At 46.7% G+C, this 22,159-nt stretch overlaps 1 protein-coding gene across 5 annotated transcripts in view; it reads right to left on the bottom strand.

The window, feature by feature from the left end:
• Nucleotides 1-22,159, bottom strand: part of LOC137412972 (receptor-type tyrosine-protein phosphatase gamma) — a 280,669-nt gene that overhangs the window by 104,210 nt on the left and 154,300 nt on the right. For all 5 annotated transcript variants that reach the window (XM_078766398.1, XM_078766399.1, XM_078766400.1 and 2 more), the window contains 2 exons: nt 3,464-3,555; nt 3,076-3,172 (listed from right to left, as the gene is read on the bottom strand). In XM_078766398.1, coding sequence (XP_078622524.1) covers nt 3,076-3,172; nt 3,464-3,555 — 189 coding nt within the window. The remainder of the gene's footprint in view (nt 1-3,075; nt 3,173-3,463; nt 3,556-22,159) is intronic.

Here is a 22,159-nt window from a genome sequence, read left to right as displayed (position 1 = left end):
TGAATGCAGAGAATGAATGGGATGGCAACATAGAGAGTAACCCAGTTTTAGGACTGGCAGAGAAGATAACTGAGAAGGAAGTTGAGGACGCTGTTCTCCCCTATGGGCCGGTGCTCCTGCCTCACACCTAGCTCGGCTTCACGCTGTTGAAACCAAAGCTTTCAGAATTATTGGAATCTCCCGCGATGAAACTATCTCTGAGGGCCTTTCACTCACTCACCGCAGGCAGGTAGGTGGTCTTTCTGTCTTCTACCGACTCCTCTCCGGCCTTGCACCCCCAGCTCTCTCTGTGCTCTGTCCCCCAAATATTCCTACAGGTTGCACAAGATCTGCCAGCAACCCTCTGATGGTTAAACTGCCGAAATCTCGGCTCTCTGCTCACCTTCACTCTTTCATTCCTCTTTTCTCCCGCCTCTGGAACAAACTCCCTCACACTCCCTTCAATCCCACTCCTCCCTCCAGGTCTTTAAAACAGCTGTTCACCACCATCTCTTATCTTCCCCCATCCAAAACCTTGATCTTTTCTACCCCCGCTAATTCACCCCAGATCCACCTTGTTTGAAATTCCAACTTCTTTCCTGGAAGTCCTGACAGTGTCCATATGTTTTATACCTCTCCCACCGCCGCCTTCCCATGCGCCCCCCCCCAAAGCCCTCGCCCTCTCTCAGATCTCTCGATGTCTCCATGTCTCTCGGTCCCTGCTCTCAAATGTTGTGTTTGTGTCCTTCCCCCTCTCTCCCCATCTTGTCTACCGCTCCCGATGTTATATGTTTTATGTGTCGGTTTGTCTTTCTGTGTGATTAATGTTCGCTCTTTCACGAGCCTCGATCTTGTATACAAAAAAAATAAAAAAAATAAAAAATAAAAAATAAAAAATAAATAAAGCGATAAAAGCAATGAAGGGTAGAAAAGCGGGAGGGCCGACGGGAGTTGTGGGAGATATGTTGAAGGCAGCAGGAAGTTGGGGTGTGAAGAGAATGACAGAGATCTGTAATCTGGTGGTGAAAGAAGGCCGCATTCCAGTGGATTGGGAACTGAGTACCCTCGTCCCTCTATACAAGGGGAAAGGTGACCCTCTGGACTGTGGCTCGTATCGGGCGATAAAGTTATTGGAGCATGGAATGAAGGTATTGGAAATGGTGTTGGAGAGGAGGATAAGGAAGAAAGTGAAGATCGACGAAATGCAGTTTGAATTTATGCCAGGAAGAGGAACGACAAAATTCGCTTTTTATTGTAAGGCAGTTGCATGAGAAGTACATGGAGAAGAGGAAGAGGTTGTTTCTTGGGTTTGTTGATCTGGAGAAAGCATTCGACAGGGTTCCACACAAAGTATTGACATGGGCATTGAGGAAGTTAGGAGTGGAGGAATGGTTGATCAGAGTTGTGATGGCAATGTACAAAAGAGCACGCACAGCTGTAAGGACGAAGGACGGGAACAGTGGTGAGTTTGAGGTGAAGGTGGGAGTGCATCAGGGGTCGGTACTAAGTCCACTACTATTTGTAGCTGTGATGGAGGTGCTGGCTCAGAACGTAAAGGAGGGTTTACCATGGGAGTTGTTGTATGCAGATGATCTCGTGTTGATTGCGGAAAGTATGGATGGACTGAAGGAAAAGTTGAACAAGTGGAAGGAATGTATGGAGACAAAAGGTCTGAAGGTGAATATAGGAAAAACGAAGGTAATGGCAAGTGGTAAAGCATGTGGTGAGGTGGAAAGAACTGGGAAGTGGCCGTGTGCTGTGTGCAGGAAGGGTGTCGGAGTGAACTCCATTCAATGTACAATGTGCGCTGAGTGGGTTCATCAAAAATGTAGTGATCTGAGAGGGTCATTAACCAGTGTGGCAGCTACATTCAAATGTAAGGTGTGCACAGAGGGAGCTGCAGATGGAGGAAATGTTGAGTTGGATCTTGGAGACGGCATGAAACTGGAAGGTGTGAAAACATTTTGCTACCTCGGAGACATGCTGAATGGAGAAGGTGGATCAGACTCGGCAACGGTTGCTAGAATGAGATGTGCATGGGAGAAGTTTCGGGAACTGAGTGGCGTGCTGACGAGGAGGGGAGTGTCGTTGAAGCTGAAGGGAAAGGTGTATGCTGCATGTGTGAGAAGTGTTATGATTTATGGGAGCGAGACATGGGTAATGAACGTAGAGCAGCAACGAAGGCTGGAAAGGGTGGAAATGCGAATGGTTCGGTGGATGTGTGGAGAATCGTTGAGAGAATGAAATGAATGAATGATCGTTTTGAGGAAGACAAATGATGAATTGCGAAAGATGATGGGAATATTGCCTGTGATTGATGCTGTGAAGAGGAACAGGTTGAGATGGTTTGGTCATGTGTTGAGGAAGGATGAAAGTGACTGGTTGAGAAGAGTGATGGAAATGAATGTAGAAGGAAGTAGAGGACGGGGAAGACCAAGAAAGACTTGGCTAAAGATGGTAGAAGAAGAAATGCGGGCAAGGGGGTTATAACAAGGGGAGATGCAGAAAATAGGGAAAAATGGAGAAGATGGTCATGGGGACCGCAAGGCTAACCCCCGCTCTAGCAGGGAAAATGGCCTTAAAATACATGTTGTTTTGTTGTTTGTTATAACAACCAGATTAAGAGGCTGCCTATAAATAGTAATAATTATGGAAGCAATAAAAAAATATATGATAATATAAGGAAGGACCATACAAACAACAACCACCACAACCACGACTGCAAATAACGACGTGTAATAAAAGATCCTTTTTCGCATGTTTTACTTTATTTTACATCCGAATTGAGACTTACACATGGGTCTTTTAATTAAACCCGTCAGCGAAGCAACAGGTCGGCATGCATAGTGTACTAGTAATTAAGCAATATTGAGCTCAGTTTGTAGTTTAATAAATCTATTCAGATAATATTCCCAAAAAGCCTTCATCGCTTGATCGATTTTATTCCTCGTAATTAGCACAAAACAATGTTTCCTGAGCAATCCAAAATGAGTGTGACGTCTGCACTTTGGTAACGTCTGCGCTTAGGAATCCATGCAGTACATAGTTGTCACTCGTACCAAACAAAAGAGCAAACAAGTTTGCAGAGCAACTCACAAGCTACGATGTTAATGTAACGGTTTTTGTACTTGTTTTCCGGGTCATTGGAATGCTCTGCGGTGATGCCCAAATCCGTGCAACATCGCTGCACCTCCTGCAACCAGAAGAGGAAATAGCATGTTGATGTGAGGACAAATACTACCGACTGTGTTCATCACCGTCATACAGAAATGATAAACTTCCCCAGCGAATATAAAGGGTCACTCAAGATGCCCACAAAAAGAAAATCGAAATGGGATATCAATGTCAATAAGTGGCAAAGCCTATTTCAAGAAGTGGGAGAGAATGAGCTCATATATGCTTGATAAAGAGAAAGGATGGATATAAGAGGTGAGAGCTTAAAAACATCTGATGAAGAGGAAATGGTCAATGTGAAAATTATCACCTCAAACTCCTTTGTGAAGCCTCGGTTCTTATCAGTCTGGAGGTGTGTCACATGCTTTGGGAAGATCTTCACCAAGATGGACTCCGTATCGTCTGCACAATACATTCCAATGACCAAAAAAGCCACCAGTCAAAAACTAAAGGTGTACACACACAGGTGCTGAATCTAAATGAACTACACATATTATAATACCTTACATCTTTAAATAATATTGTATACATCGATGAGCCTCTTGGAAGAGCTAGTACAAGTACACTGAAAATATCCAAGAGACAGAGTTGAAGGCCAAGATAGAGGGAGACTTTGACAAACAATGGGTGTGGGGAGGAATGGGAGGCAGGGGAAGCTGCATGGGGCAGACAAGATGGAGACAGAAGGAAACTCTCAGGAAGGGGAAACTGGAAATTTGGAAGGAGGAGGGATTGGGGATGGGGGGTGAGGGGACGACAATCTGAAGAGGTGGTGAACAATTGTCTTGAAGTGGGAATACAGATATGGAAGAGGATGTGGAAGTTGGCTCCACAAGCAGGGGAAAAAAGAGGAACAAATGAGTGGAGGAGAGCAGTGATCCTGCATTTAGGTAATTTCGTACGCAGTGTGGCACAGATTTTTTTTTTTTTTTTTTGTATACTGAATCGAGGCTCGTGAAAGAACTAACATTTATTTCACAAACAAATCAACCAGACAAACAAAATATACAAAAAGAGGGAGCGGAAGACAAGATGGGGTGAGAAGGGGAAGCACACAACCACAACATTTGAGAGCAGGGAGAAGTGTGGGAGGGAGAGGGCTTGGGGGCAGGAGGCGTGGCAAGGGGGGGGGGGGTGGGAGAAGTATAAAACACAAGGGGACCGAAATTAGCGGGGGTAGAAAAGATCAAGGTTTTGGATGGGAGAGGATAAGAGATGGTGGTGAACAGCTGTTTTAAAGACCTGGAGGGTGGAGTGGGATTGAAGAGAGTGAGGGAGTTTGTTCCAGAGGCGGGAGAAAAGAGGAATGAAGGAGTGAAGGTGAGCAGAAAGTCTTGATTTTGGCAGTTTAACCATAAGAGGGTTGCAGGCAGATCTTGTGCGACCTGTAGGAATATTTGGGGGACAGAGCCCAGAGAGGGCTGGGGGGGCAACGCCAGAGAGGAGTCGGTAGAAGACGGAAAGACCACCAACCTGCCTGCGGTGAGTGAGTGAAAGGCCCTTGGAGTTAGCTTCATCGCGGGAGATTCCAATGATTCTGAACGCTTTGGTTTCAACAGCGTGAAGACGGGCTAGGTGTGAGGCAGGAGCACCAGACCAGAGGGGAGAGCAGTATTCCATAGAGCTGCGGATGAAAGCCTTGTATGTGGTGAGGAGCTCAGGTGTGCCAAGGAAGGACTTCGCACGACGGAGGATGCCCAGTCGGCGACTGGCTTTGGAGGCCAGATTTGAAATGTGGTTTTCCCAGGAAACATCATGGCAAATAGTGAGACCCAAAAGCTTGAGTGACAGAACTTCTTGGAGAGGATTATTCAGAAAGTGGATGGGAGGGTTTTCCAGTCGGTCTTTTCGGAGAGACATCGTAAGAGTGTGAGATTTATCAGGATTGAAAGACATGTTCCATTTGTTTGCCCAGTCTGTGATTTTGTCCAGGTCTGCAGAGAGTGAGGAGGCTGCAGACTGCCGATCTGAGGGATGAGGAATGGAGTGACAGAGAGTAGAGTCGTCAGCAAAGAGATAGAGAGGATTTTCAAGAGAGTCAGAGAGATCATTGATGAAGACCAGAAAAAGCACAGGGCCCAGAACACTACCTTGGGGAACTCCAGCCTGAACAGGTAGAGGAGATGAGAGAAACCCATTCAGGGCCACACGTTGACTATGACCAGAGAGGAAGTCCGCCAGCCATGCGTGGAGATTTCCATGGATACCAAAGGAGGAGAGTTTGGTGAGCAGAGCAGGGTGCCAGACCATATCGAAGGCACGTGAAATGTCAAGGGAGACGGCTCTAATTTCCTGTTTGGCGTTGAGCACCTCCATCCATTGTTGAGAAAGCAGAAGCAGCATGTCCAGAGTAGAGTGACCAGGTCTGAAACCAAATTGATGATCAGAGATCAAGCCATTGGAGAAGAGGAAAGATTTCATATCTGAAGCAATGATGGATTCCATGACTTTGCTGATAATTGGGAGAAGGCTGATTGGTCTGTAGTTGCTGGGATCTGTTTTTGCACCTTTTTTGTGCAAAGCGGTGATGTTGGCTGATTTCCAAGCAGATGGCAGATGACCATGAGCAAAAGAGAGGGTGAAGAGAACAGAAAGAGGGAGTGAAAGAGCGGAAGCACATGATTTTAGGACCCGTGGGCTGATGCCGTCAGGACCAGTTGCAGAATCAGAGTCGAGGGTTGACAGAAACTTTTCCACCTTGTCAGGACAGGAGGAAAGGACACAGAGTCCAGGAGCAGCTGGGTATGACTGGGTACGGTGGGTACAGAGAGGGATGGGTTTGGGACACAAGATTTAGAGGCAAACACAGAGTTGAGGCATTCAGCTTTTTCACGTGCGGAGTCAGCCGTTAAGCCGTTTGAGGTGAGGGAGGGGATGGAGGGGGAACAAACACCAGAAACAGATTTGACCAGATGCCACCAGGATTTGGAAGAGGGAGACAGATAAGAGAGTTCGGTCTTGAGAACGGTGAGATATTGTTTCCTGGCTCTCCTGAGGGTGGACACACACTTGTTTCGGGCTTTGTGAAAGGAAATGAGATTTCCTTCCGTTGGATTTGCTTTCCAGGAGACGAAAGCAAGTTGTTTCAGGGCAACAGCCTCACCACAAGATTCCGTGTACCATGGACGGGAGGAAGGGTATGACAACTGAAGACGAGATGGGATAAATCTGTGCATGAGAGAGAGCAATTTACTTTGAAAGAATTCCCAGGATGAGTTGATGTCAGAGGCGGTAGAGATGGGAGACCAGTCCAGATGATTGATGGCTGCTTGAAGACCGTGCCAATTGGCCTGAGTGAAATGCCAGACTCGTCGACGCTGAGGAGGCTCTCTGAGAATGGTCAGAGAGATGTCCACTTTGACAAGCACATGATCAGATGAGCCGATTGGAGCAGAAGAAGAGCAGCAGACATTTTCAGGGAAGTTTGTCATAACCAAATCCAGAAGAGAAGATGCTCCGTTGACTGAGATCCGGGTCGGGAAATTGACAGATTGTGTCAGTCCCAGTGAGTCGCAGAAGTCCTTTGCTGAAGAGCCATGCCTGGTGAGAGAGGTACCCACACCCAGCCAACTGGCATGGTGACAATTGAAATCACCACATATGAGGAAGAGAGAGTTGGGATGGGTAGATAGAAGTTGGTCCATATTATCAGACAGCGAGATGTAGATGGAGTCATCGCTGTTTGGTGGACGGTACAACACACATATGAACAAAAGGTGGGAGCGAAGGGGAAGCCGTAGCCAAAGGTATTCCTGGGGGTGAGGTGGAGAGAGGGCAGTGGAGGGCGAGTGAGGAAGAGAGTTTTTTATAAAGATAGCAACCCCACCTCCAGGACGAGGCTCAGGTCTATCATACCGGAGGAGGGAGTAACCTGGGAGAGATACCAAGGCATCAGAGACATCATGAAGGAGGAAAGTTTCTGTTAAGCAGATCACATCTGGTTTGTCAGAAGCAACCTGTATGGAGAGATCAGTCAAGTTTGAGCGAAGGCCCCGGATGTTTGAGGTCCATACCGTTAATGAAGAGGAAGGGGGAGCATCGGGTCCAGAACAGGGGGGGGGGAGGGGTCGGGTAAGATGTGGAAGAGGAGGAAGAGGAAGGGAGAGCTGTTGAAGGTGTGTCAGAGATTTCAGAGATTTCAGAATAGCTTGGAGAAAGGGAAGAATGGGGTGGACAAAAGGTTTGATGGAGATTGGGTGAGGCACAGTGAGGTGTTATTTGAGGAGGGGGAAGAGCGAGGCAGAAGGTTGGGGGAGATGAAGGTGAAAGTTGGAAGGGGGAAGAAGCAGGGAGGATGCTTTGAGGAGGAGGGGTGAGAGGGGAGTCTAGGAGGGGAGGAGCGAGGGAGAGTCTCGGAGGGGAGGGGTGTGGGGGGAGTTTAGGAGGGAGGGGAGGGAAGGGGCACGGGGGGAGATTTGAAAGGGATGGGTGATGGGGAGGATTTGGAGGGGAGGGGTGAGATTGGATTTTGAAAAGTGTACGATTCATGGGAAACGAACATTTTTTGCAAAATGAGTTTGAGACCTTCGAGTCAAAAATACGTTTGAGGACACTGAAGGAGGGGTGGAGTTCTGGATAGTTTAGGGAATGTAGAAAGGAGGAACTGTAAGAGATGGTATTATATATATTTTTTGGAATGAATAGATTTGGTGAGCAAGACGAAAGCATCCTTTTGTAGGAAAAGAAGAAAAGGGTGTTATAATATATGAGAGAAAATAGTTGTTCAGGGGAGAGATTATACATTTCTAACCACGTGATCGCGAACGAAGAACGAACGAACAAAAAAGAACAACAAATAAACTAATAAGACCTGGGAAGGAAATATTTTTTTTGGGTTTTTTTTTTTTTTTGAGTACAGATATTAAACAAGGAGGTATTAGTCCATGGGCCAGACCAGATATCGGTACCACCCGAGGTGGCAAAAGTTCCATGGTGCCAATTTATTTGTTACACCCATATAAGTAAAATAATATGTGATAGCAATTCCAAATGGGTAGCTTTTTCATTTTTCTTGCAGGAAAGCTGTTTTTGCATTAATCGCGATACCGCAACTCCGCGCTGTTGTTACTAGTATCATCTTCCAAATCATTTTTTTAGCTGAATAGACAATGTAACATGCTTAAATATCTTAGCAAATGGATGTTTGTAATAAAGACATGTATGTTATACTATATAATACATATTCTTGTATTTATTCATGTGTGGAAACTAACTTTTTCTTCAGTTTTAGTGTCTTAGTTAAGAACAAAATATATGTTGGATGCTGGCAGTGTCCAGTTTTCTTCCGTATTCCGTATACTTGGCCACTGGTGGATACTTCCTGGTAGGTGAGGCAAGAACAAGAGGCTCTGCAATAATTATGTCTATTTAGTTAAGCAGAAAATATATGACAGATATGTAAAGTGCTGATTTCCCCTCATCAGTGGTGATATACATTTGCAGCCTGCAGGTTAGAATTAGTCCAGTCATGAATGCTTGATTTGCTTTCAGATATCAGTCCACTGGTTTCACCAGTCTAATTAAGTGTAATTAAATATAATTAAGGACTGGCAGACTACTAATTTGTGCAACATAGTAATGTGGATTGATAATTCTATGTTGCAGGTGAAAACTGACTGAACATGGCCTCTGACGGAGCAAGCAGCCTGCCACTAAAGCGGCCACGAGTGGAGTGCATCATCCACTGTTCCAATGACAATACAGACAAGCTGGTTTCACTACAAGACATTGACTCATGGAGAACATTGCTGAGGGCAGCCCAGATCAGAAAACATGCAGCAATTTTGAAACTAGCTACGAACCTTCCTGATGGACAGATTCCAACAATCCAGTACCACAGAAAATGTCGCAGTCTCTTCACCATGAAAAGACATCTTGATGGCATCCTCAAATGTGCCAGTGCCAGTGAACCTGCTCAAGACACAGGATCACAGAGAGCAGCTAGACAATGTGCAAGCACATCAAGGACTTATGAGGCAGAGTGCATTTTCTGCCAGAAAGACACCAAGTATGCTAAAGGACAGAAGACGAGAGAAATCCTCATACAATGTCGAGAACTGCGAGCTGACGCCACAATCAGGAATGTAGCCATGGAGAAAATGGACAGCAGAATCCTTGCCATAGTCAGCAGAGACCTGGTAGCTGCAGAAGGTCACTATCATAGGTCGTGCTATCGGTTCTATACCAAAAGAGAGGTTCGCAGTGGACAGGATGCAAGCCAAGATGATGATGCTGAAGCTCAGTATGGCGCTGCTGTGGATCAGGCCTACAATGAGCTGTTCCTGTTCATCAGAAGGGAGCTTTTTGGCAATCCTCAAGTGATGACAATGACTGATCTCTCTTCTAGACTGGTGGCTTCAATGAACTCTCTTGGTATTGCCCATGTAAGGGAATCAACCAAGAAACACATACGACGGAAACTGGAAAGCGAGTTTGCAGACTCCCTGCACATCTTCTCTGAGGGAAAAGGGAAACTCCTCCTGTTTCCAGACAACCTGTCCATATACGAACTTGCCAAACAATACCAATCGCTACAAGCAGAGCTGCATACTCAGAAAGGCCTCCATGCTGAAGATGTGGTCTCCAAAGCAGCCCTGAAAATGAGAGCCGACATCAAGAACCAAGATGCCCCTCAAGCCTGGCCACCGGAAGTCAAACCAGAAGCAGAGGACACTACCATTCCAGAGTCGGTCATGGTCTTCCTGTGCTATCTACTTACAGGTTCCAATGACCCTGATCATGCATCTCAAAGAGTCCAGCGGCTTCTGTGTTCACTCGGCTATGACATGGTATATGCTGTAACACGTGGACTGATAAAGCCCCCGAAGCACATCGTTCTGCCATTCGCTATCAAGTCACTGACTGGGAATGTAGAGTTGATACACATCCTCAACCGACTCGGCCATAGTGTGTCCTATTCTCAGATGGAAGAGATCGACACTGCTCTGTGTCTCCAAAAGCTCTCGCTATCAGGGAGTGATGTTGCCCTCCCAGGTAACATCCATCCTGGCATATTCACAACCTTAGCCTGGGATAATATCGACCGTCTGGAAGAGACCACCAGTGGAGAAGGAACATCTTACAGAGTGAATGGGATTGCCGTACAAGCAAAGCCAATCACCCCAGTGTCCACCAGAACCATGCTGACTGTAGGAAAAACAAAGCAGAGAAGTATTGATGCACCACCACCAATGCTACCAGCATACAACGCTGGACAACGAGTGGGACCACCACAGAGCAAAAGTGCAGATGCTGACACTGCAGCTGAGACTCAGCTCGCCAAAGAGAAGAATCTTGTCTGGGTCATGGCACGCATGTCGCAACAAGAAGAGCAATCAATCAGCAGCTGGACAGGCTTCAACATCCGGACTCGAGATGACGTGACAGTCATTCCAGACAATGTAGGCTACCTGCCTACCATTAATGCTCCAGCGACACAAATGTCGACTGTCAATGAAGTGCTAAACCAGTCACTGAACATCATGCACTCCTTGGACCTGACAAAGATTGTCTGTGTCTTTGACCAGGCACTGTATGCAAAGGCTGTGGAGATTATATGGAAACACCCTGACAAGTTCCAAAACACCATCATCACCAGGCTCGGAGTATTCCACACCATCTGCACACTGATGGGAATAATAGGGAAGCGATTTCAAGATGCTGGATTGCGAGATCTCTGCATCGAGTCTGGTGTGATCGCAGAAGGTTCCATTAATGGTGTCATGGATGGCCGCAAGTACAACAGGGCAGTCCACCTACACAAGAATGTCTATGAGGCACTCACTCGACTGGCCTGGAAGGGTTTCCTCTCGTGGCTGGAAGCCACTCACGCCAACGATGTGGTCCACATGGATGAGACACTGAGGATCATTGACAGCCTCTGCAAAGATATCTCACAGGCATCCCTGAAGCAGGTCCTCGGTGACCGCTCATGCGCACGCATCATGGAACTGTTTGGAATATACCTCGAGTTCCTCAGAGGTGGAAACGGCAGCCTCTCAGCATTCTGGATGTCGTATCTGGACATTGTCGAGATCTTGCTGGGTCTCATTCGAGCATCAAGAGAGGGAGACTGGGTGCTACACCTGGCATCAATTCGTGCAATGATCCCATGGTGCTTCGCATATGACAGGCTGAATTATGCACGCTACCTCCCATACTACTATGCCCAGATGTCCCAGCTGCCCACCACACACCCAGACGTGTATGCTGAGTTCATGCGAGGGGGATTCTCAGTTCAACTCGGTCCCAACAACCCCTTCGGAAGAATCCCTGTCGACCAAACGACCGAAGAGACAGTTAACAAAGACACCCAGACGGCAGGAGGGACAAAGGGGTTCAGCTTGAAACCAGGGGCTGTGAGCAAGTACTACCTGACAGCTGAGTACAGGACCATGTATCTGAGAGCACTGAGGGACATGATAGGTCAGGGCAGTTCCAAACTGTCTCATCCAGATATACATGCTCCAAGGATCAGGAAAGACGAAACTGCTGTCAAGTCCCTCATAGATCTCATGGAAAACAACTGGCTGAATCCAATGTTCCCTGACAACACTGACCTGATTGGTCTGTCCACTGGCACCATGGCTCCACCCGACGTGGCCAGGGACCTTCTGAAGGCGCTTGAAATAGGAGAAGAAGCGTACCAGACATTCAAGAAGACAAGGTTAGATGAGGATCAACCATCTGTCAAATTCCACGACAAGATGTCCAAGCAAAGCCTGAAGACATTCGCCAATGTCACCACAAAGACATCCCGTGGAAAGAAAGCACAAGATGTTGTTCTGAAGGCAGATCGAAAACTGTTCAGCCATATGATCCTTGTCGCTGAGAGCAGAAAGGTGAACATGAAGGATGTCCTGGCCCACCCACTAGGTCCGTTACCGTGGGCACTGGCAAATGCTGATGGATCCCTACGAAAGACGAACAAGGCCGCAGTTGCCAGGGAGCTTGAGAAGAATGTATCTCCTGCAGACACTATCCCAACACCTTCGACGTGCATCATTGATGGGATGAGTCTGGTGCAAAAGATTAATGGAAACAACAAAACCTTTGCACAGCTAGCAGAGGTGGCCTTGTCTAGGGTCCTGCATGAGTGTGGACAGAGTCAGAGGGTTGACGTGGTATTTGATGTTTACCGCCAGCCTTCGATCAAAGATGCTGAAAGGCTCAACCGTGGTGCAAGCACAGCCCTTCAGTACAAGAGCCTTGCAGGGGGGCACAACATCCAGCAATGGAGAAAGTTCCTGTGTAGCGCCTGCAACAAGACCAGCCTCATCAAGTTCCTGGTGGAGCAGTGGAAACTCCCAAGGTTCCAAGAGATGCTGCATGACAAGGAACTGTATGTGACTTGTGAGGAAACATGCTACAAGATAACAGAAAATGAATGGGTGGAAGTGTCAGAGCTGCAGTCGACACAAGAAGAAGCGGATACCCGTCTGCTCCTGCATGCATTGCATGCTGCAAATGCTGGCTCAAAGGCAGTCGTAGTCACAGCTGAGGACACTGATGTCATGGTGCTCTGTGTAGCCTTCCAGAAGGAGATCCCCTGCCCCCTCTACCAGAAATGTGGCACACAGAACCGCACACGGTTTGTCGACATCAGCAAACTGGCAACCTCAATTGGAGACAGCATGTGTGACAGCCTGGTTGGGCTACACGCCTTTACAGGGTGTGACACTGTGAGCGCATTCGCTGGCCATGGGAAGCTGATAGCACTGAAGCTGGTGAGGAACGACAGTAACTACCAGGAGACGTTTAGACAGCTTGGTCAGTCATGGGATGTCAACCCAGAACTATTTGAGAAGGTACAGCAGTTCATCTGTCGCATGTATAGTGCAGCTGCTAGGACTGGTGAGGTCAACGAACTGCGCTACCAGCTCTTCTGCGCAAAGAGGGGAGGAGTCGAGTCCAGCCAGTTGCCACCATGTAGAGACTGTCTCTTCATGCACGTCCTACGAGCCAACTACCAGGCAGCAATATGGAAGTGCTGTCTGCAGGCTCGCCCAGCGGTGCCAAACCCTACCGAGCATGGATGGACAGTGGATGAAGATGGCAAGCTCGCCATCCACTGGATGCGTTCACCACCAGCACCAGATGTGGTCTTGGAACTCTTAGCTTGCAAGTGTGTGCGTTCCTGCAAATTGCCAAAATGCACATGCCTGACCAATGGACTGTCATGCACAGACATGTGCAAGCTACAAACCTGCAGTAACCAGAAGCAACAGGAAGATGAAGAATCCTTCGAACTCGGAGACTCCGATGAAGACGAGCAGTTCGATGACTGACTATGATATCGCTAGTTTGGTACATTGACATACTCAGTATTATTCTGAAGAGCACAGGACGTGCTTTCCCTGGAAACACCCTCAGAATACATGTAGACATGTAGACATTTTGATAATGTGTTGTGTCATTTCATCTTTATGTGAAGCACTACCTGACCATACCGGGTACATAGCCTACAGTCTGTTAGTTCTGTTAGTATGTGATTTCCAACCATTTTGTATAACATTTGAGTACTAGTACTGTTTATAGCTATTGTGGCATACATGTACTTGAGATGGGCTCAGCAGATGAGCTCAGTACAGCCTCTGGACTTTCTTTCCCTTGATTCAGAACACCGTTTGATTAATATGTGTTGTGACCTTTTCATGTTGTGACATGTTTATGTGACAATTTCCATAACAATCACGTACGTGTATTATAGTAGCTGTTGTATTCCAAAATTACACTATGTGAAGATTGTATGTTTAAAATAAGACATAAAGCGATAATTTTGGGATCTACGTTGTCTCAGTACTTTCTGATTAATATGCCCAATTAGTCCATGGGCCCGTACCCAAAATTTCACACATGGACTAAATCAATCCGAACCGTCGAACGCCTTTCACCGGGTGCGGGTATAAAATAGCTGATAACTACCACTAAGCTACCAGTCCAGAATTGCTATCACATCAGCATGTATCCCACATACATGCACCTTTCCAAAAATCATTACTAGAACTTGCCACCTCGGGTGGTACCAATTAGTGAAATTTCGGGTCCGGGCCCATGGACTATATGGGGTGAATGACTGGGACGAAACAGAGAACGAAAATAAATGCAGCGCATTCGACGAATCGCTGAGAGAAAAACAAAACCACAAGGTCGGAGACGGTACGGTAGCCAAGCCTACGAGTACTAGGCCTCAGAACACTCGATACGCATTAACCGACGATTGTGTATACATGTACGAAAAATTAGCACCGAAAATTTTCCAAAAGATACGCTATAGGTACATACACCGAAAGATAGATACAGTCTCGACAAAAACACAATTGAGAAGGATTTGTTTCTGATTGTGGCCCGAACGCACAGTGTGGCACCGATTTGTTTCGGATTGTGGCCCGAACGCACAGTGTGACACCGATTTGTTTCATATTGTGGCCCGAACGCACAGTGTGGCACCGATTTGTTTTGGATTGTGGCCCGAACGCACAGTGTGGCACCGATTTGTTTCAGATTGTGGCCCGAACGCACAGTGTGACACCTATTTGTTTCATATTGTGGCCCGAACGCACAGTGTGGCACAGATTTGTTTTGGATTGTGGCCCGAACGCACAGTGTGGCACCGATTTGTTTCAGATTGTGGCCCGAACGCACAGTGTGGCACCGATTTGTTTCGGATTGTGGCCCGAACGCACAGTGTGGCACTGATTTGTTTCATATTGTGGCCCGAACGCACAGCGTGGCACCGATTTGTTTTGGATTGCGGCCCGAACGCACAGTGTGGCACCGATTTGCTTTGGATTGTGGCCCGAACGCACAGTGTGGCACCGATTTGTTTCATATTGTGGCCCGAACGCACAGTGTGGCACCGATTTGTTTTGGATTGTGGCCCGAACGCACAGTGTGGCACCGATTTGTTTTGGATTGTGGCCCGAACGCACAGTGTGGCACCGATTTGTTTCGGATTGTGGCCCGAACGCACAGTGTGGCACCGATTTGCTTTTGGATTGTGGCCCGAACGCACAGTGTGGCACAGATTCGCTTTTGGATTGTGGCCCGAACGCACAGTGTGGCACCGATTTGCTTCGGATTGCGGCCCGAACGCACAGTGTGGCACTGATTTGTTTCGGATTGTGGTCCAAACACAATGTGGCACCGATTTGTTCCGGATTGTGGGCCGAAAACAGTGTGGCACCGAGTTATTTTGGATTGTGGTCAGAATGCAGTGTGGCACTGATTTATTTCGGATAGTGGCTTGAAAACACACTGTGGCACTGATTTGTTTCGGATTGTGGTCCGAACACAGAATGTGGTCCACATATGCGCATACCTGAAATGGCTGCAACCTGGTTGGAAAAGAGGGTGGGTATGGGTAGGGTGGGTATGGGTAGGGTTGGTTGGAGAGTTGAGACCTGAGAATATACAGCTTATGGTCCTGAGATGTCATCAACAGGGAGGGCCCTGTATTCCACAATCTAAAGGGGACTGTGGGTTATAAATTCAGCTGGTAGGGTAGGGGGGGGGTGTGGGGGGCGGAAGGAAGTGGGCAAGAATGATATACAGATGAAAAATGAAGCAGGAACACGACTTAGATTTTTTTTTTAAACTGTTTAATGGCACCAACCAATTTAATGGATGTTAATTTACAATAAAATAGTACAGTATAATATTCATACCATTCGCTTCACAATGGAGTAATGACCTTCTGTCAATCTCGAAAGCACATCTGGTACCCCTTTAGATGCGGAAGTGGAAAAAATACGCAACAGCGATTATACTTGCCATATTGTGAAAAGTGTTCATTAGTTTTTTCATTGCGTATCAAAGAAACTGCGTTAATCGGAAGTGCGTATAGCGAGGAGCACCTGTATATGCTGAAGATCGCTGAGATAGGGCTGGGCCATGTGGAAGTTTATGAAAATTTTGCAGATTTGGGGATCAGCATGACAATATTATCAGCTAAAGACAAGTTAAAGCAGATTGAGGGAGCAGATTGAGGGGGCAAATAACTCCAGTAGACTGAATTGTTCACTATAATGAATTGGGAGAATAACCAGCTGGCAATTGTAGAGAGTAAAGTGATAATATGAGACTTCATCAGATTGGAAGACATGTTCCAGGTAAAGGACCAGCCGCTTATTATTTATATATACTAGTGGGGTCACCCACGGGAATCCCACGGGTATGGACGTGTGTGACATTTGGACATCTTGATTTAGATGCTGCACATTAAATTTTACAAAATGGTTAAAATGGTGTAATGAACACAATTTATTTATTTCACATAATATGTGACCCCTCACACCTCTCCACCCTCACGTCTCTCCAATGCCACTCCTCCTCACACTCCTCTCTAACACCTCCTCACACTCCTCTCTAACACCTCCTCACACTCCTCTCCAACACCTCCTCACACTCCTCTCCAACACCTCCTCACACTCCTCTCCAATACCTCCTCGCACTCCTCTCCAATACCTCCTCGCACTCCTCTCCAATACCTCCTCGCACTCCTCTCCAATACCTCCTCGCACTCCTCTCCAATACCTCCTCGCACTCCTCTCCAATACCTCCTCGCACTCCTCTCCAATACCTCCTCGCACTCCTCTCCAATACCTCCTCGCACTCCTCTCCAATACCTCCTCGCACTCCTCTCCAATACCTCCTCGCACTCCTCTCCAATACCTCCTCGCACTCCTCTCCAATACCTCCTCGCACTCCTCTCCAATACCTCCTCTCAAATACCTCCTCACACTCCTCTCCAATACCTCCTCGCACTCCTCTCCAATACCTCCTCGCACTCCTCTCCAATACCTCCTCTCCAATACCACCTCGCACTCCTCTCCAATACCTCCTCGCACTCCTCTCCAATACCTCCTCGCACTCCTCTCCAATACCTCCTCGCACTCCTCTCCAATACCACCTCACACTCCTCTCCAATACCTCCTCGCACTCCTCCCCAATACCTCCTCTCCAATACCTCCTCGCACTCCTCTCCAATACCTCCTCGCACTCCTCTCCAATACCTCCTCGCACTCCTCTCCAATACCTCCTCGCACTCCTCTCCAATACCTCCTCGCACTCCTCTCCAATACCTCCTCGCACTCCTCTCCAATACCTCCTCGCACTCCTCTCCAATACCTCCTCGCACTCCTCTCCAATACCTCCTCGCACTCCTCTCCAATACCTCCTCTCCAATACCACCTCGCACTCCTCTCCAATACCTCCTCGCACTCCTCTCCAATACCTCCTCGCACTCCTCTCCAATACCACCTCGCACTCCTCTCCAATACCTCCTCGCACTCCTCTCCAATACCTCCTCCCCAATACCTCCTCTCCAATACCTCCTCGCACTCCTCTCCAATACCTCCTCGCACTCCTCTCCAATACCTCCTCGCACTCCTCTCCAATACCTCCTCGCACTCCTCTCCAATACCTCCTCACACTCCTCGCCAACCCCTCACACTCCTCTCCAACCCCTCACATTCCTCTCCAACCCCTCACACTCCTCTCCAACCCCTCACACTCCTCTCCAACCCCTCACACTCCTCTCCAATACCTCCTCACACTCCTCTCCAATACCTCCTCACACTCCTCTCCAATACCTCCTCACACTCCTCTCCAATACCTCCTCACACTCCTCTCCGCTCCAATCGGCCCTCACTCTCCGCTCCAATCGGCCCTCACTCTCCAACTCCTTGCTCCTCACTCTCCAACCCCTCGCTCCTCGCTCTCCAACCCCTCGCTCCTCGCTCTCCAACCCCTCGCTCCTCGCTCTCCAACCCCTCGCTCCTCGCTCTCCAACCCCTCGCTCCTCGCTCTCCAACCCCTCGCTCCTCGCTCTCCAACCCCTCGCTCCTCGCTCTCCAACCCCTCGCTCCTCGCTCTCCAACCCCTCGCTCCTCGCTCTCCAACCCCTCGCTCCTCGCTCTCCAACCCCTCGCTCCTCACTCTCCATCCCCTCGCTCCTCACTCTCCAACCCAGAGCACCTCGCTCTCCAACCCCTCGCTCCTCTCCAATCCTACTCATCGTTGTTGCAGCAGCATCCTGTGCGGTTCTCCCGTCTCGTGCGGTCTCTGTGCGGTTCTTGCTACATCCTGTTCAAGTCTGCATTGACGTTCGTCGACGGACTCATTCGTCCGTCTCATTCGTTTTCTTGCTACATCCTGTTCAAGTCTGCGTTCTTCATCGACCGTCGCATTCATTTTGGAAATGGAGGTTTCCACGCAACACATGAATTGTCACGATCCTCAAGAGGAAGTGTCTCATAATCATCAAATGACAAATGGAAATTCCTGCTCTCTACTGTTGTGTTTGTGTGTTTCCCTCTCTCTGCCCCTCTCGTCTCCCGCTCCCTTCATTTTATGTTTTATGTGTCTGTTTGTCTTTTTTGTGTTCAATGCATTAGCTCTTACACGAGCCTCGACTTTGTAAAAAAAGAAGAAAAAAAAAAAGAAAAAAAAAGTAAATTACATTGTGAAAATTAAAGATTTCAAATAAACCTATTTAAAGTGTATGCGCATATAAATAATAAAAAAAAACGAAGAAATATCTCTCGGTAATTTCCTGAAACATATTTTACTTCCGGATAATAATGTTGAATGAAATAAGAAAGAACGAAGATATATATGTCGTTTTTGTGCCGACTCTCATAAAACGTAAAAGTAATAAATGTTAACGGAAAAGAAAAAGCGAATTTTTAATATAATGTCGACATTTTCCCCGACTGTTATTTTAGGCGCTGTATTTTCGTGCATGATCGTGGCGCGATTTTTATAAATATATCTCGGCAATTTCCCGTGTGTGCGTGAATGTTCTCAATTATTTCTGACACCGAGTCTAAAACCATCGATAAAAATTAAATCAGATGGTGAATTCGATAAAATCGTGAGGGTGACTCTCAATTAATGGGCTTTAGTTTACAGGCCTTTGAGAAATCATTTCGTTCGATAAACGGAAACTTTAATGGGATTCTCTTCCCGTTTTTTTTCAACCGAGTCTAACACGATGTTAGCGACTGTTAAAAATGAAATGATATATCGAATTTGAGTTGAAATAAACCTGTGTGAGAGAGAAAGACAGCATGGGCCTAACTAAACAGGCCTCAAAGCCATTCGAGGTAATAAAATGGTGGATATTTGTTTACATGAAGCCTCTCCAAGAATGGGTGGAGCTATGGGTGGAGCTACTCTGCAAACGGAGTAAGCCACACCCCCGGACAGACGGATTACCTACGCCTATTATAATATAGATTCTCAGACGCATGAAACTACAAGCTTTCTGGTAGAGGGGTCAGAACACGTTTGTGTGTGCAGGACACATGGAGAAAATGATGCAATGGATTTCCAGTGACAGTCAGGCCAATGATGTATTTGGTCAATGAAGTATCCTACTAAAGGGTATGATGTATCCCCTATAGACTGGAGTGCCGGCCCCTTCCTTTTAGACTTGAGTGTCGGGCCCTCAGCTTTCGACTGTGTAGTACAGGGCCCTCCCCTTTAGACTGTGTAGTACAGCCCTCCCCCCCCCCCTTTAGACTGTGTAGTACAGCCCTCCCCCCCCCCCCCTTTAGACTGTGGAGTACAGGACCCTCCCTGTTAATGACATCTGAGGAGCATAAGCTGTTTATTCTCAGGTCTCAGCTCACCAACCAACCCTCCCATATCCAAGAATGATGTATTCTTAGCCAGGCCAAAAACAGAATTTGTTGTGGAATACTATTTTGTAGTATGCAAGCCTCTTGAGGTAGAGCATGAGAAATAATTGCAGCTGAGGCAATTAGCTACCTATGAGTAGAGACGTTTGACACCCACATCAAGAGTGGATACTAGATACTGGTAGCTGTCAGTTTGGAAAGTAGGACATGTGTCACAGAGTATTGAATGCAGAGAGATATCCAGATAGATTGTCCAGATACATGGTTTGCGTTTACTTATTCAAGATCGGGCTCATGGAAGAGCGAGGTGGAGGAGAGTGAAAAGGCCACATAACTGACAGAGGGGCAATGGTGTAGCAGTGGACACAATAAAACATGAGAATGAACCAACAGCAAAATAGGAGAGAAAGAGAAGTAAACAGAGTAACCTGCAAGTAAAAGGGTTCGGGTAGGTTCAGCAAAGTTAATAGGGGGTAGAAAAGATGAGGCATGAGGGATGACCACCTTGGTGTCCCAGCTGCTTGGATTCTTAAAATACACAATCTCAGCTCAGTTGGAGGTGAATATCTTGCAACCTGTTCCTCACTCCAGACTATTCTAGCGCAACTTCAAATAGAAGGGAAGACTGAATACAAATCATCCTGATTATCTTAAAAATACAACCACCAACTACAAACAAAACCTCCTGTAAATTCGTCCAACTAAAATACTTCTTTTAAATTAACCTGAACGTACCTTTAAATGAAGTTCAATTATCCAACCAAAATCAACCAGATATTAAAATAAGCACATCTAGTTTACACCAACATTCCATTCTCTTGGGTGATCAAAACCAAGGATGACTCTTTCTTTTTCTTTTTACATTTTTCTTTTCTTTCTTTTCTTTTACATTACTTTCTTTTCTACAAAGCCTGATAACCATACATGGTCTGAGGCTCATAATGGAGCTGACACACACACGCAGAATCCAAAACCTGGAAGAAGAAAAAAACATCGAAAGGAAATGCCTCCAGTGATATTTAATGAAGACAAAAAAATAAAACAGCAATGAGCAAAAATGCCACACTTTAAAAGCGCAGGCCCAGATAGAATTCCAAACTTCTGGTTGAAGCAAATTGATGCTCACCACAATCACTATGCTTGAGCATGCAACAAACCTATCCAAGGGGATCAGGCTTTGGACGAATGGCTCACATTAGTAATACCTTCCTTATTAAAAGTCTAAAGAGACCGAATGACCTCACAAGTATAGACCAAAAAGCTCTCTGCAAACAACATACAAACTCTTAACAGGAATCATCACAGAAATGATATACCATGAATGAATGAATCAATGAATGAATGAATGATCGTTTTAAGGCCATTTTTCCCCGTTAGAGCGGGGGTTAGCCTTGCGGGCCCCATGACAATCATGGTTCCCTGTTTGAGGCAATGTTTTTATGGCCGGATGCCCTTCCTGTCGCCAACCCTTGGTCACGCTCTTCGATGCGCAGGGATACGGTGTGCCTATTCTGAATCGGGGTACACACCGTGATCATTCATCCCAGCAAGCTGGTACTCAATGTGCCGACCTCGGAAGGATAACAGGCTGAGTCAACCCCCTGGCGTTAATTCAGCGATCGACCGGGATTTGAACCCAGGATCCTAAGATCCCAAGACGGAACCCTAACCACTAAGCCAACGCCAGGCTAATATACCATCACCTAACATAATAAGGAGGCCAATAGACAAAACAGAAGGGATGTAAAACAGGATGCTACGGAATAATAGACAACCTCCTACTAAACAAGGCCATACTCAAAAATTGCAAAACAAGAGAAACAAAATTATCCACAACATGGATCAACTACAAAAAAGCTTTTGATAGTGTCCCACATTCATGGATGATGAAATGCATGCAATTACACAAAATCAACCCCCAAATAATCAAGCTGAGAGAGAAAACAAAGGAGCTATGGAATACCACATGGATATTACAGCTCTGGGAAGGAAATATTGAAATACCAGGAGAGAAGATACATCGAGGGATCTTCCAGGGAGACAGCTTTTCACCCCTCCTGTTTTCCCTGGCCCTGGACCCACTGAGCAACCTCATTAATGAGCAAGAACATGGATACACCTGACATCAAATAAGAGAATGTCCAAACAGACAAAAAGGTGACATCTACTTCACATGGATGATTTAAAACCAAACAATGAAAAATTGGCAGAACAACTAAAATTAGTGAAACAGTACTCCGACCACATTCAAATGGAATTTGGTCTGGATAAGTGAGCCATGTGGACAATCATACAAGGTAGACCAACAAAAACAGACAACATAAGAATTGACACAAATACAACAATACAGGAGCTAGACAAGA

The sequence above is a fragment of the Myxine glutinosa genome, chromosome 12, assembly GCF_964187855.1.
Source record: "Myxine glutinosa chromosome 12, kmMyxGlut1.1, whole genome shotgun sequence".
NCBI lineage: Eukaryota > Metazoa > Chordata > Myxini > Myxiniformes > Myxinidae > Myxine > Myxine glutinosa.
Note: the sequence above shows the minus strand (reverse complement) of the source record. Positions and strands in the feature narration are given on the sequence as shown.